The 17543-nt window shown below is 33.5% G+C and overlaps 1 protein-coding gene across 1 annotated transcript in view; it reads right to left on the bottom strand.

Moving 5' to 3' along the window:
• CSMD3 (CUB and Sushi multiple domains 3) overlaps positions 1-17543 on the bottom strand; it is a 1080109-nt gene that overhangs the window by 207015 nt on the left and 855551 nt on the right. The window contains 1 exon segment of the mRNA XM_011360386.2: positions 9953-10069. Coding sequence (XP_011358688.1) covers positions 9953-10069 — 117 coding nt within the window.

The raw sequence follows: 17543 nt of genomic DNA on the forward strand, positions 1-17543 counted from the left end.
AATTAAAGACAATAAATTACTAAATTAAGTATAAAGACAAGTAACCACAACAGAAATGATATGGAATGAAACAGATCATATAAAAACACTTTGATATAAGATCAAAAGGCAAATGGTCAAATGCATGTGAGTTTTAAAGGAGAATATATATAGAATAAAAGAATGGCTACCAATTTTAACATAAAAGATGAGAAGAGTTAGCTAACTTTACATTAAAACTACATTAGCACATATTTACATATTAAAAAGTTCAGTTACGAAAAGAAAAAAATGTGTGTGCGTGTGTGTGTGTGTGTATATGTAGTATGTGTGTGTGCATCGTAGTTTCAATTCTTTTTTTTTGCTTCTTCCTTCTAAATTCTAAAGAGATCTAAATTTTTCTTCTTAAATTAACTTATTTTTAAATTGAGGTTACATTGGTTTATAACATTATATGTTTATATAAAAAACTACACAACGTTATAATTTGTTAACTGTATACACTATAGCATGCTCACCACCAAAGGTCTAGTTTTCATACAGTTGACCCCCTTTACCCATTTCATCCTCCTACCACCTCCTCCCCCTTCTGGTAACCACCAGTCTATTACCTGAGTCTATGAGTTTTTGTTTTGTTTGTTTGTTTTGTTTTTATATTCCATATATAAGTGAAATCATACAGTCTTTGTCTTTCTCTGTCTGACTTATTAGACTTAGCATACTCTCTAAGTCCATTCCATGTCACAAATGGCAAAATTTCATCTTTTTTTTTATCGCTGAGTAGTATTCCATTTCATATATATATAATCACTTCTTTATTCATTTATCCATGGATGAACATTTAGGTTGTTTCCATATCTTAGCCATTGTAAATAATGCTGCTATGAACATAGGGCTGCTTAGATTTTTCAAATTACTAATTTTTGTATTTTTCAGATAAATACCCAGAAGTGGAATAGCTAGATCATATGGTAGTTCTAATTTTAATTTTTTGATGAATCTCCATACTGTTTTCCATAGTGACTACATCAATTTACACTCCCACCAGTGGTGTACTAGAGTTCTCTTTTCTCCACATCCTCTCCAAAACTTGTTATTTCTTATGTTTTTGATAATAGCTATTATAACAGGTATGAGGTGGTATCTCATTGTGGTTTTGATTTCTTTCTCTAATAATTAGTGCTGTTGAAGATTTTCTCACATGCTTGTTGGCCATCTGCATGTCTTCTTTGGAAAAATGTCTATTCAGATCCTCTGCCCATTTTTTAATGATTTTTTTTTGTTTGGTTATATGTGGATTTCATATATTTTGGATATTAACCCCATATCAGATGTATGATTTGTAAATTTCTTTTCCCATTTGTTAGTAGCCTTTTCATTTTATTGATGGTTTTCTTTGCTGTATAAAAACATTTTTAGTTTGATATAGTTCTATTTGTTATTTTTGTTTTTGCTACCTTCGCTGTCAGAGTCAAATCCACAAAACATCATTAACACCAATATCCAAGAGTTTAGCACCTATGTTTTTTTCTACGTATTTTATGGTTTCAGGTCTTACATTCAAGTTTTTAATCATTTTGAGTTAATTTTTTGTATGATATAAGACAGTCGTCTCATTTCATTTTTTTTGCATGTGGTTGCTCCATTTTTCCAACACCATTTTTTGAAGAAACTTTTCTTTCTTCATTGTATAATCTTGGTAAGGAGACCTAAATTTTTAAAGACTGCTTTGCACAAACAGTTTATGCAGAGTTGTGAATTTTTAAAGACTGCTTTGCACAGACTAACAGTTTATGCGGAGATATGGTTTTGCAAAAAATTGCACTTAATCATACAATTACCTAAGTCTATAAGATATAAAAGAAATATTAAATGTAATGAATATAATAAGAATTAATGAGATAGTTATCAAATCATTATTAATGTATTTAATATGATATTATGGTAAAGTCTGAAATTAAAAAAAAAACAAAAAACAAAAAAACTATAATCCTATATTATAGGCAATGCCACAGAGAAAGATGTTTCTAGATTGGCTGGAGGAAAAATTACCACAACGGGAAGTAAGAAAGATAATAGATGTGAATAAGACAAAAATATAAAATATGTGGAAGTAGGAGAGAAGTTCAAGGTAATGACAACTATTAAAAACAAAGCCCACAATAAAGAACAAAAAGTTTTAGTAACTCTCTATGCCCATTGTTAAAAGTAGACTAGAGTAACAATAACTACATTGTTTAGGGTTCCTGAATTTGCAACCAAGAGCTTGCACCAATGACTGTAGATATGAGAAAGAACAGTTTAATTGGGCAATCTAAGATGAAAAACCTGAAAAGGTTTTCAAGCACTCTTGCACAATTCCACATATGAAAACCAATATTGAGAAAGAGTAAGCTTTGTACTTTAACAAATATGCATTTCAGGGAGATTCTTTTAGGAATCTGGGAAGTTAAACCAAAATCAAGTCACCATAGACTATCCTAGATATCCTCAAGGTGATTTATATGTTTAAATTCTCTTTTACAGATAATTTCTAGAACGTGAGGAGAGAATGATTGAAGAGAAATAGGGGTGGGAGAATGGGAAGAGATGATAATTTCAAAAAGTAATATTTCATGTGAAATTAATTCAGGTATTATGTTACTAGTTACAAATCATTTTTTTCTGAAGTATAGTTTAAAAAGGACCTCTATTTTTTAAATCCCATCTCTGCCAATTGCTTCAAGCATCTTGCTTTACCAATTGGTCCATCAAAAATCTTCAATTTTGCCCTCTGCACTGTCTTCCTCTTGGGCTTTAAAATAAATAATCCATTATCTTCTATCCCAGGAGAAAACTATTGATGTAAGATAAGTACAAACCTGTACAGAATTTTTATGAGTTTATTCGAGCCAAACTGATGACAAGTACCAGGAAGCGTAATCTCAACAAACTGAGAAAATGCTCCAGAGAATGGCAGTTTTGCAGCTTATTTTATATTTTAGAATAACAAGAAGAGACTTAAAGAGGGTTACATAAAATCCAATGGTGGTAGATTGGGGGTGGAAGAAAGCAAAACAAGTGAATCTCTGGGATTGAATAAAAAGTAAAATGAAGAGGCATATTTCTTTTACATATTACATATAGAGATAGTATTTGGGGAACAAGATAGCATTGAGGGGTTCTTTGGTCGCCTGCTCTGTTACAGTGGGTGTGCCCTGAAGGGCCTGGAAAAGGCGATTACTCTGACATTTCAAACGTATGTTCTTTTAGATGCAAAAAGGCAATAGGCTCACTTAAGGTAAAGATTGACCTTTGCGAAGGAAGCTACAGGCCCAGGATGTGAATCCCCGTCATGATCAACTTTTATTTAGGAATTTTTATGTTGAGACCACCTTATGTGGTTACTTTCAGTCTCTGAGTTTATAGGGTCCACCATGCTGACCTCATCTGAGCTTGTCATGTTTAGGATGTGGTCCTTTTTTCATCCACACATCCCTTTCTTGGTCATAAATCAGTCCAAAGGATGCATTAATGACCAACCTTTTGGTTGGATAATGTGGCCCCATGGTGCTAGGAAGGCTTATTCTTAGAAGGTTTTAGTGTCATTATTGTTTTGCTGAAATGGTGGATCATTGGGAATGGGGCAAGATCCTAAACTTGGATGGAAGTTAAGGCTGAGTTTTTTTAAAGGCAAAGGAAGGTAAATGGGAGGCAGTCAGGGTTTGTGGGCTTCTATTAAGAAAAAACAAAACAAAACAAAAACAAGCAAATAAGCTTTGGATTATTTTTAACCTGCAAGCTATTATGATTTTGGTTTTGCTGTTTTACCTTTTTTGCATTTTGCATTTAGTATAAATTATCTTTAAACTGTTAGAATAATTTTGTTTTCAGGCCCCTTGGGGTAATACCTACCAAATCAGAGCACGAAACCACAGAACTCCTTATTGTTATTTTGCTTCCCGAATACCATTTTTATGTGCTCTAGATCTTAATTATTATTTTGTATTCACCAGTGTAAAAGAAGTATTTTTTTGTTTTATTTTTTACTTAATTTTAGAGATTTTTCTGGTTTGCATTTTTCTGCCCCCTTAATCTACCACCAATGTATAACTGTTGGGGCTGATCAGTGTTTGGTATCGCCCCCAACGGCAGTGGGGAAGGAAAGGAATAATGATGGTGCAAAAGTGTAGTTAATTAACATTTTTCCTTGGTTATTCCTCATTGACACAGTGAAGAATCACAGGTCAGCGAGGTTTAAAAAAGATTTATCTAAGGTATATTTCATAAAGAGAAAGCATGCCCCAAGGAGGCACTTGTTTTCAGCAAAGAGCTGCAACACAGTGCTATAATAACAACAAGCGGGCTAAAAGGACCCAGAAGTGGGAATGTCTGCATTAAATCTGGGCTGTGATGGGTTGTTCCAAAGCGATTCCTAGGTGATTGGTGTATAAGGTCATTTTTATTGACACTTAGCTGCTATATACCTCTTTGCCTAGTAACCATGTGCGTACTCAGAATTCAGTCTGTTATAATTCGATTCATGAATTTCCAGGCATAAACACAGTGTTATAATAAAGCTTAAATTGCAGTCAAATTAGGGTAGTACCTTCTGCGCAGGTGTCTGTAGCCAGATTAGGCCAGCTAAGACTATCACTCTCCTGTCCTCTGTCTCTGGGGATATAGGAGTGAATCTCTACCAGTAGAGTGTTTCTTGGGGGGTTTCTGGGCTGGGCCCCTATTCCTTTGTTCACCCTATGTCTGACGAGCTACCTAACAAATGGATTTTATGTAACTCTTCTTACATTTTCCTTTTTTTATTTTAATGTATAAAATAAGCCACAAAACTGCCATTTTATAGAGCATTTTTTCAATTTGTTGAGATTTTGCTTCCTAGCAATTGTCAGATTGGCTTAAATAAACCCAATAAATTTTTTCTATAGGTTTGGACATTTTTTAAATTGACATTTACTTGGTGCAATCAGCAGAATTCCAAAGAAGCCCACCTAGGATCACCCTGTGGACCCCTGGACCTGGTATTGGGTACCAGCAAAGGCACATTATGCCTCATGGGCTCCCAGTTTTGTATTGGGTAAACTTGAATCAATTTTTCTCGGAATTCTGGACCTCCTTGTTTTAAAGTAGGAGGCTCAGACTTTATTTGAGCTGTTCTTCAATTAAAAAAAAAAAAAATCTAGTACCACCTACTAACTTTTAGGTGGTACTAAAGGTTAAAAGTTGAGATAACCCAGGGACAGGAAAAAAAAAAAAATGGGTGGCTGGTTTTTAATTTTAGCTTTTCCATTGGGAATGCTTACTGAGAATCTGAACAAAACTTTTTACTAGATAAATGAGAGTCTGAACTCTTTTTGCTCTGAAGATAAGGGTCATTTACCCCATCAAGCTCAAATTTTGGGTATTTTTAGGTGACTAAGAATCTATGTGGAGGTGTCAGGGGGTACTCCTCAGGACAAGCAGGGCCCCATGAGGAATTCCAACACAACTGTAATTAAATAATTGACTTGTCTGTCGATGAGCACATGAAGGCTGGCTACCTAGCGCTCTGAGTCCTCATGGTTGTGTTAGACAGCCAGGGAGAAACTGAGACACACACAAGGTTTGGATGGAGCAACTTGGGAGGTGACAGACCCTTGGAGCTCAATCTGTAAGCAGAACACTTCAAGCCACTATGCAATAGCCCTAGAAATTTCTTCAGACTTTGTAGATCTGAAAATAAAACTAAAATTAACATGGGAAATTGTACCTCGAGGCCGACAAGCCCTAGCTCCATTATCACTTCTGTAAATGTACAATTCACAGGAAGTACTTGAAAGTACTTACAGAAATGGAGACATTTACCTAAAAGTTATATCAACTAAGATGGCTGAAATGGAGTTCTTCTGACACCTAATTTTTTTTTTTTTTTTGCATGCATCATAGGAAAAAAAAAATAAGCCTGCTCTAAAATCAAACTGAAGGAATGAGAGGCTTACCTCAACTGGAAATAGAAGTCTCTGAAATGGAGCACAAAAAGACTTGTTCTCTCCGGGAAGTAATAAGAAAATTTTAAAGACTATCTGTCTCTGAACTAAAGGCTTCCAATGCTGCTCAGTGCCAACACCTCACTTTTCCCTCTTCTCTAAATGCCCCACTGTACCCTTTACTTTGCTATTTGGACTTACTTTGTCTTCCTCTCCCTTCTCTCTCTCTTCTACAAAACAGACAAAAACAAACATTAGCCTCTGATTTATACCCTACTTTAGCTGTCATCCTAGCCTTTTGTTTTTTTCTCAGCTAGGATTGTTGAAATAGAAGTTCACAACATTTACTCCATAATTTTACTAACTCCCTCCTCCTTGCAATTTGATTTTGGCCTCTATACTCCAGGTATAAATACATATTAACAAAATAATTCACCATTAACAATGTCAATAGTTCACTTATTTTCTAAAACTCCTTATCTACAGTAAATTCAAAATAAGAGAAAAATCTGTCTTCCATGTTTTTGACACTTAATTCATGAAGACTTAAGCAACTAAACTATAAGAAAAAACAACTGGTAATTAAAAACTGAAAGATGAAAAAATTAAGACATATTTTATTAACAAAGTATGGTATTTTAATCCACAAATCCAATTGAAATAGTTTAACACTACAGAAGAGAGTGAAATATCAATAAATGCTATCCAATTGACCCCAAATTTTTATTTTTTCTAAGTACAAAAAACAACTGAAATCCTGCAGAATGAATATTGCCAAAGTAACCTTAATATCTGAAGTTCAAAAGACATCCTGTGATACTCATAATATTACAAATTGACAATCCTCTTATCTAGAAAAATGGAAAGATAGGAATTGACTGACAAACGAAATAGCATTTACTCAATCAACCAGTAGAGCAGAATCACATAAGTGCACATTTAACTTATATAAATTCAATTCTACACCAGGCAAAAATAAATAAATGAAAGTAATTTGGTGCCACATGACCTCTAAGAAACCAAACTAGCTCATTTGTCATTATCTGAAGAAATTGTTACCTGTTCTGAAATTGGAGGGAAAACAACCCATTAGAATTATTCAAACAATATGACTTGTGCAAAATCATGTAGACGATCTATGGGAGATTAAAGAAATTTCATGGGTAATGATTATATGTGATTTTCTCCTTATGTAATAACTTTAGAACCTTAACCCATGTAAAAAAATGTAACACCAGTGAATGAACTGAGTGAGTATATTTGACAGACGTTATGATAAATGATTTTAAAATGTAAAATTCTAAGAGTATCAGTATATAAAAGATATAGTAGAAGGAAGGCATGATTATAATTTGGGATAAATGACAGGAAAAGAGAAAATAGTAAAAAGTGATATAAAGTAATACTAAAACATCATAAAATAAAGCCCAACATAGCAACAGAAGGAAATTATGGTGGAGAATGAGAGGAAGCAGAAGTGAATAGGAATTTTATTTGTAGAAACCCAAGGACTAGTGCTTGATCACCTCACATTAAGTAGGCAAAAGTAAAGATAGGAAGAAGTCAATGATTTATTTAATTCTGCTACTGTATTCCCTAATTTTAAGGCATCATTAGATAACTAGATAGTCACTGGAGATGAGAAACACAAAATACTTGTTTTTATGCTTCAATTGCATAACATATTTTATTTTTAGCCATGCTACTCTTAAGACTCTAGTCTAATTCCGTAATTCCCATCATTTTATTTCATCTTTTTTTTTGAGGGGGGCAGGGAAGTCTATGAATATGAACATAAAGAAAAGTGTGTGTACATGTACACACATGTGTGTATATGACATTATGTATTATCATGTCAATCACTTACATAATTAATATTGTTTAATTATAAAATAACCGTATAAGGTAGACATTTATCATCTCTACTTCAGACATGAGAAAAGTAAGGCTCAAGCTGATGATATGACTTGTCCAATGAAAAAGAGCGAATTGGGTGGCGCTCTGAAGTCACAAATCTGGCCCCAAAGCTGTTAAACCTAAAGGTATTGAGCATAAACTACGTGAGGCAAATTTTTTATATACAACCTCATTTACTCCTCGCAACTCTGCTCTGTGGATATAATGACCCCTATTTTACAAACAAACAAACAAACAAACAAACAAAAAACGAGTCTCAAAGAGATTATATAATTGTCCAAAGATAGATAGTTAATTTGTGACAGGCTGAAATTAGAATTCAAGTCTATTTGAATTAGTAGGTAGTTTGAAATAAAGAATGATGCAACATTTATAAAAATAAAATCAATTTCTTTATTAGCAAATCAATGTATATTTGATTTTATCCACAAATAATCCAAAAAAATTTTAAAAAATTAGTGTTCAAAACCACTGAATATTGGTTGTATTATGTTTTACATTAAAAGATTAAATTTAACTTACATTAACCCTGCTAAAATAAATATTTCATTCTTCAGGAATCTGCTACTTTTATTTTAATCACTACTTTTTCTTCCTTTTTTTGAACACACATAGGCTGCTATAAAATATCTGCAGGTGATCTGCATGTCTACATATCAGAAACGGAAATAGCTATTTTTCCTCTTTCTCATTTTTTGGCCACATAGTATCCCAAGAACAGGATATAATAAAACAAATTAATGGCTTCTAAAAAAGACTTGGGTAGCCATGAAGTTTTCTGGACCATCATTGCTAGGAATCTGTGAGCATCCAGGTAACACTTTTGGCAGCTGGGGCTATATCCTCTCTAGCAAAGGAAGAACTCTCTTGGGCACAAAAGGCAAAATATAAACAGAATTAAGCAGATGATGTTTTCCTTTCTAAATTACTGTTCTCTTCACAAGGAGCTCAACTCTAATTCAACTGATCAAAATGCTAGGAAGAAGAAATATTTTGTAGAGTACAGAAAGACACGTTGCTAATGCTGGCATCATCACTCTATTTCAAGTTAAAATAAAAGGTTTAGCACTTCACTCTGATCACAGTTCTCTCATGTAAGCTGAGAATCTTGGACTTGTTTCAGAAGAGAGAAAAGGAGGATATATAGGTAATACCTGGTTATAAAAAATTGGACTGGAAGCATCAGCTTATTTTATATATCAGCAGAAACATTAAGTCAAGATGTGATCCAAAAACCTTGATATGATAAAATCCATGTCCTTCTGCTAAAATACTTAGTCATCCAGACCCACACATTCACTACACCATAGCAAATCTTTTACTATATAACACAGTGCCATAAATCTAAATTCTACAGCTCTGAACTTTCAGCCTCTGTCTCATACTTTACTGCTCACTAAATTTCCTTTGCCTGTCCATCTATAAACGGAGCTTAACCTGGGTTAGATCCAGCTGGATCTCAGACCCAAAACCTTTAGAAGTCAGGTAAGTGACTTCTAAGACTTGTGATCAGGGAGATGTAAAGATAGCAAAGGACACATTGTCTTTTCAGTGTCAATGCAGAACAGATTGTTAAGTTGACAAGATGAGCTGAAATGTCCTTTGCTGTCTTTTTATATTTTTTGCTGTCCCAGAAACTAGGTGCTTGAAAACAAAATTTCTTCTTTCTGGAAATGTGTTAATAAAGTATAAAACATAATTTTTTAAGTATACTTTTGTCATTATTGTGATACTTCTATATTGACTTTATGTATATTTTGCAGCGCAGATTTTGCTTTATGCTCTGGTAATTTCCCATTTTATATAATTCAAATATGAAGGCACTTGCAAGGTTATTGAACATACTGATTTTTAAAAATTAAAAACAATCCTGTTTTCATTTTTATATTGTTGTTCACCTGTGTACATGACTATAAATTCAGACTGAATAAAAAGACCTTACAATTTTATTACAAAGCTAACTAAAAAGACTGCAGAGTAAAGTAATTTATGAGTAGTAAATATTTTCATTAAAAAACCTAACATTTTTGAGCAGTGCGTAGTGAAAAATAAAGCATGTCTGGAATGAAATACATGGTGAGATGAATCTTACTTACCAAATTCCTTAGGAACTGCTATAGAATAAACACAATTATGTCCCACACTGTAATTTTTTGGATAGTTTGGTGATAGAACAGTGCCTTCAGAACCAGTTGAACGACTTCCACATGGTGCTAAGAAATAAAAATGATCAAACATTATTTTTAGAAAAAAAATAAATATTCACAACATGAATATTTTCTTGATAGAAAAAATATGGCAACTAGATTTAAAAAGTATGTTTATTTCCTTATTTTAAAGAGATTCCTCATTGTCAAATATTTAAAAAAAATAAAATCAAAAACTGCACTACAAAACTTTTTAAGCATTAAGATTTACTCTTCTCAGAAACAAAGTAATATAACAATATCGTAGTGGTGCTATCTCTATAGGTAATAATGGTGGTTCTGCTTTTATTTCTGATAAAAGTGTAATAATAATTATGTCTTTTATAATGATGAGAAAGTACATATGCAAGTGAGAAATTATTTCACTGACAGGCTTTGAAACTCTACTGAAAATCAATCTTGATCATGCTGCCACTAAATTATTTCTATACATGGTTTAGGATGGCTATATCAGTACACTCATCCACTCATCTAAGCGAAATACTCTCTCACCAACCTTTATTGTTTATATGATTTACACTTAAATCAGAGGAGTTGCTGATGGTGTACAGAGGCAGGTTTTTTGCTATCTCAAGCCCAAATGTGCTATGTTCCTAAAAAAGATGAAAGTAAAACCAATGTTTCTGGCAAATTTATAGATGATGGTTCTGCTGTTCACAAGGTAGGGGGATGCATAGTTCTGGAACTCAGAGAGAGACCTAAGCTACTAATAGAGACTTAAGTATCCAAAGCATAAATTGATGGTATTCTTTAAGTGAATGAGGTCACCCAGAATAGTACATAGAATGAGAAAAGGTGGCTAAAGAGGAGGTCTGGGGAATGCCAAGGTAGGATCTGATAGATAGAGGGTGGTTACCGAGAAATTAGTCTCTTGGGAGCAACGGGAGAAGAGAGTGTCAATTAGAAGAAAGTGTTCAGAAAAGCTAAGTGTTGTAAAGTGGTAATAAATGAAAAAGGAGTCTTGGTAGATTTGGCAATGTGGAGCATCGGGGAGCAAGGCGCTTCTTCTTGAGGAGGTTTTCTTGAGGAGGGATTTCACCTAGGCATACCTGCCTGCTGGCCCCACTCCTACCTCCTGGAAGTGGAATGAGCTGCCTGATGAGCTTAGACAGGAACTTGACTCCAGTTAGGAGCCACTCTGCCAACGGAGTGCAATCACTGGTCTCTTACTCTATAGTGTATTTCAAAGTGCATCTGTTCAGGGGGGGACCATGGTTGTTGCAAGATACCTGTAACTGCATAGGAAGCTCAATGTTATTGCTCCTTAGCTTTTATTAATATTAAAGCTGATGGTTTGATTTCCTTCATCCTATCTCTTAATTGGCTTTGAACTTGTGCAGAATTATCCTCAAACACAAAAAAAGGAGTTGGTATTATTAATACAGTAGTTTCAACCAAAGCGGTTTTCTATAAATTAACACCAGCAAGCCAAATCCAGCCCATACCAAAAGAAGTTTTTACATTTTTAAAAAGTGACAAAACAAAACAAAAACTAGTAATATGTGCCAGAGACATGTGGTCAGCAAAGCCCAAAATATCATTTGGCCCTTTAACAGAGTTTGCTAACTCCTGAAATAGAGAGATAGCAGCTAAATTGTAGTTGGATGAAGAGTAAGTGGTATATAAATACAAAAACAATCAAAATCATAACCATAAACAAAAAGAGAATGCAGAAAGTAGGTGGAAGAAGATGCAAAGCTGAATGTGTTTTTGTTATCATTGTTTGACAGGGAGCAAGGAGTCCTTACAAAGAGAAAATAATCAGGAGCACTGACCTGGAGGCTTGGAAAAGATAAGATTAAGAAGAAAAGAGGAGTGACTAGTTTTAGAAAGCTTTAGCTACACACTCCTTTGTTACCTGAGGAAAGGGCTGAAGGAGACTGGAAGTACATAGGTTTAGGTTTTATGCTGAAGATTTATTGGAGTTTATGCCTGACCTCCTTTTTAAAGAGAGCTGGATAGGGTATGCGATATGGCTTGAGAAAAGTCGTAACAGTTTGAAAAGTCAAAACTTTTGATCCGGCCAAAGTTTGAAATATAGCAATATATTTAAAACACACACAACACAAACAGTCTGCTGTATTGAGTTGGGTGGCTAATAAATGTCCTGCCTTTTTTCTTTTTAATGTTCTATAAAATGGTAATAGTTAGAATTAAACATATTAAAATTAGAACTCCCCAGAATAACAACGAATTGACAGTGATGATAATAACCCAAGATGCATCAATCACTCTCATCACTCAATATTGTTTGAGATTAGAGTAGTCAGGTATATTCTTATTTCAGCACTGATAACTTTATGCAACTGATAATAGTAGTGATGAGAGAATTAAGAATGAGCAATATGTTTTAATTTTCTTTCTGATTTTAAGGTGCTCCAAAATACAGTACTTTGAATGTATGTGACAAACTTATTTTTAAATTTCAAAAGTATAAACAGAAATTAGCTTTTAACTTGAGTTTAGCTTTGTGACTTAGTCATAAACATTCTGCCATTCCACATTAATATGCATCTGACAGCTCAATTTGTTCTGTATATTTTATTTTGTATAATGGACATTAAGGATAGCTTTTGTTGAAAATTTAAGTTATAAATATGAAAAATATAAATGTTTTTATTTTAAACCACAGCTGAATATACGTGAAGTTGCAATATAATAACGTGTCTTTATGGTAACTAAGATTATGTTAGATTCTGTTATTTGTACTGGTAGCAATAAGTTTATATTTCTTATGGTCGATGATTACAGCATGGACTAATTTATAGTCAATTATGCTCAATACTGTAGTGATTTTATATAGTATGTAAATATTTTATATAGTATGTAAATATCATAAATAAGGGTAAATTAACTACGCTGTGAAATACAGATTTATTATAATCTGTTTTATGTTTATAAAAATCTAAATGACTAAGCCAGGCCAGCTTTACTAATTCTCCTAATATTGGTTCCTAGAAGCTTTTCATATTCTCTCATCCTATTTTAATTTCATCTTATTGGCTAATACAGAAAAAGACAGCCACCTTTATCTTTCTGGATCTGTTAATAATCAGTAGAAGATAAAAACGAGCCAGGACTTTTAATTTTATGCTTATTTTTGCCATTTGACTTATACCTGTAGGCCTTTTGTCAAACTGGCTGTGTTTCTACAGTGTACATCGTCGGAATGCATTAAAAGCAAAAACTCACCTGTTCCTACCACTTAGGTGATATGACGACTACCTCTTAAACCTGTATTTTAATAGCAATTTTGTAGAACATACAAATTTGAGATGAAATGGTTCTGTGATTCACTAAATTTGGGAAATACAGGGTTCTTTATTGTAAGACTTCACTGAAACTTTGATAAGGTTTGGAAAATATCATGTTCTTTCTTTGAAACTTATTTGATCATGGAAACTTGTCTCAGTGTTAACATCTCACAAGGCCTATGTTTCCCAGAACTCACTTTGCAAAATGGCAGATTGATGATTCTAAAATGTGCTTTCACATTGGCAATAATTCTAACATTTATATTATTGACTGTAATTATGATTTTGTAGCACTAAAGAACTGCGTTTTATGTATACATAGAGGGCCAAAGTAATTTAAAGATTTAAAATGTCAAAGTTAGCCTATTATAAAATGCTATTATTCTTAATACTCTCTCCCTGACTTTTGGGTTCCAACACATCACTGATTTGTTGCTTGTGCCCTTCTATAGCTTATCAGCCTCCTTTTTGTCTGCCACTGTAACTGCCACAATCCAGACTCCCAATAGTTTTCACGTGAACTCTTCCAATAGATAGCCACCTCATCTCTACAAGTTCTTACTACTAGTAGTGATTTTCCTCACACACAAGTCTTATCATTTTTCTCTTCCTAGAACAGTTCTGATGAATAGTAGGTCCTCCATGAATGTCTGTTGAAAGATTAAATGAACTACACTTGTGAAACCAGGCTACTATGAAATAGTGTTCCACAGTAAGCATGTAACACAAACATTTCATTTGGTTGAAATTACTCCAGAAATTAAGTTAAATCCAAGACAGAATCAAAACAAACCCTCTTTTAATAAATCCATAGATAAGCTATTTTTTTTTCTGTCTGTTGTTGAAATTGACACTGTTTCTCTGAATACCACGAATCACTGTTGCTTTATTTTAGAGGTAATATTATGTGAAAAATTATGCATCTTTAAATATTAAAAATATATTTAATGATAAGATTTTTAAATACAAGAGCTACATGGATACTGTGTTCCACTGAGGATATAGCAAACAGCAAACTCATGTCTGCCTTTCACAGTAGCAAATCCATGTAATTATTCGGTCTGCTGTATACTCTCATAAGTAAGAGAAATCATCTACATAGTTTAATTTTGTGTGTGGTTTTTTTTTTTATGCTCTCTTTTTCTGTTTTTTAAAAATCTTCTGATGGCTGAATTTGTATGGTTTGAATTGTATAAGTAAAATGTGCCCATGCTGTAACTGTATGCTTGTTTTACTCCTGAACTATGAAGCAGGAATGGAGTAGACAGATGTGGTATTCCCAGGGAACTCAGAGAATGAGACTGAAACTGGGTCTTAAGGCTTCTAGGCATCCAATTAAAGGACTCCCACCTATGGTTTGATCATGTGTGTGGGATGGAGGAGGAGAAAGAGGAGGAAGAAGAAGAGTAGACTTCCCATTGAGTAAAACAGAAGAATCTTGAACCATTTATAGGGAAAAAGGTACTTACTCGAATGTCCATATATCTTAGAGACTTTATAGTACATGCAACACAGTCTTAAGCTATTTGCAATTTCAGATCTGTCTTTTCACTTATGTAATGTATAATTCATTATCAAATATCCTCTATAATGAAAATTATTGTATAATCTATAAATTTTTCTCAGAAAGCAAGTTAGGTACTTTTAAAAGTGATGAATTCTTACAGGTCACAAAAGAGCAATATGCTATACTGAATTAATAATTTACTAGCTGTGATCTGTGACTCCTTCAATTTGAAAGAACTTCTATACCTTACAAAAGTGCTGGTCCACATCTAGAAAAATACTTATGCCCTGATATAGCTCGATTGAATGTCACAGATCATAAATCTATTCCAAACAGAATGTATTTGAAAGCTATATCTCCCATGGAGCCCTTTTTTTTTAAAGAGAACTTTCACAACCTTAAACTCTGTGGTATGAATTTGTAATGCAGACAGCTAGATAGCCATTATTTCCAGTACTGACTTTAAGATTGAAATTATTATTGTTTCTTTTTTCCTTTGTTCAAAACCTCGATCTTAGTAAAAATACCTAACTATTTAGCCATTCATTTCATGCTCCTTTTCATGTCTCCTATGTAAACATACATACTTCATTTTATATATGTGCCTTAGATCATAGGCCTCCAATAAAGCTGTATTAACATAATAGTGCTAAAAACTACTTTAATTATAAAGTAACAATTATTTTGCTCTTCATTTTCCTCTATATTATTTTTTATACATTCACATTTATTTATATGCTGAGTTTTCTATTGCTTTATCTGTTTACTTAAATGAAAAAAGCAAAAATCAGTCTTCATAACATGGAAATTAATTTTGTGTTATAATCCACACTCTTAACATTTACAAAACTCCATCTCAATGTTGTAATCAGTGGTTTGTAAACCACTAAGTCAACTTAGTAGGATAATAGCTTCTATATCTGCCATCTCACTGGTTGCCTGGAGTCATTCATTTGATTTTGTTGGCTAGAAAGACATTCTCTTTATCCCCCCCTGTGAACTGTGTTCTCCATCAGAATGTGATCTTAGAAAAAGAAATATCATTTTATGACAAAGGTCTATATGAATAGCTCTTGGATACATCTTGCATGCTACCATATACAAATACTACTAGTGAAAATGATCTTGTAGGTATTGGTTGTTCATGTATGATACCTATGTCACTCATTTTTAACCTCATTTTCAAAACTGGTATATAATTCACATACCATAATATTCATTCTTTTAAAGTATACACAATTGAGTGTTTTTTAAGCATATTCACAAAGTTGTATAACCAACCCCAGAATAACCAACCCCAGAATCACCCACTCCCAAAGAATTCCTGTAGACATTAGCAGTCATTCCCCATGTGCACACTCCCAAGTCCCTAGCAATCACTAATCTATGATTTTGTAGTAAACTGCGTATGGGAACATAAGTTCTTAAAATGATTATGATTGAACTATTAGCACTTTTTGAAATCTCAAATCCCTTTTCATCACTTTATTTTTTATTTCTAAGTCATAGATTATTAGTGATGACAATCTTTTCTTATTTTAAAAAAATAGTTACAACAGCTAATATATTAGTGCAAAATTAGTTTAGAGGGAAAAACTTCTCAGTAACAATTTATTAACTCCTACCTAAGCATCCCAAACATTGCTTTCTCAGGAAAGTCCTCCTGTCTTCCAGATTTGTTCAGAAGCCTGCATCATACAGTACTGATCAGTTACTTTTAGGACACTGATTACAACTTATAAGTATATATTATTTGTATGGTTCTTAAATTAAGGGATGTCCCTATCTCTAGACTCCAAGATCTATTAAATCAAAGTATCACTGTCTTTTTTGCACATCACTCACACTTCTGTCTGTTTATACAATAAGCTTCTAATAAATATATATGATGAATATAAAGAAAAATAATATATATAACATTAATATTTTGCCATTGGCAAAATGCATGGAATGTAAAACTCATGGATTTTTCAAACCCTTTATTTAGGGTAGCATAGCAGAATGCAATATAAAACCCAAAGATTTGGAATCAAGAAGGTCTAGATTTAATTTCCATCTTCTCTATTTATTGACTGAGTAACTTTGGAAGACAGGAAAATTAAACTGGAATAGGAAATGCCTATTAGATCTGACATATGGTGTGTGATTAGGTAAATGAATTAAGAAACTCTCCTGACCTACTCCAGAATCTTCTGGAGGTGGTATAATGAGGCTTTCATAAAGACATGAGGAAGATGAATTAACCTAATTAATCCCAGGAAGAAATACAAAGGGCAGGAAAAACTTCCCTGGTGTTTTTCCCAAATTCTCCACTTGAAAGAGACAGGAATGCCTTTTATGACTCTACCCAGGGCAGTGTCTATGAGAAGCTCATGGCTTTGATTTCTCTCTCTTCTTAATTTTCCCTAAGGATGAAGAGCATAGTACTCCATCCCAAAGCAAGAGGTACCTACAACTGCAATTCAGCTGCTGTCTCTAGGGATGGGGTCACTGTGCCCAGCTGTTAATGGTCAGTGTGGATGTGGTCCTCTAATTTTCTGGACTCTTCATTCTTAAGAAGTCCAGGAGAAAATAAGAGCCACAAGTATTGGTGAAAGGGAGGAGAAATTGGCCCAGCTTCTCCTTTTCCATGTAATTCAGGAGTTCTTCTCGCTGTTCCATGAATTTTGGATGGGGAAAAATGTCTATATTTTCATTAGACCCTAACTAATTTTTTTCC

The sequence above is a fragment of the Pteropus vampyrus genome, unplaced genomic scaffold, assembly GCF_000151845.1.
Source record: "Pteropus vampyrus isolate Shadow unplaced genomic scaffold, Pvam_2.0 Scaffold54, whole genome shotgun sequence".
Lineage (NCBI taxonomy): Eukaryota > Metazoa > Chordata > Mammalia > Chiroptera > Pteropodidae > Pteropus > Pteropus vampyrus.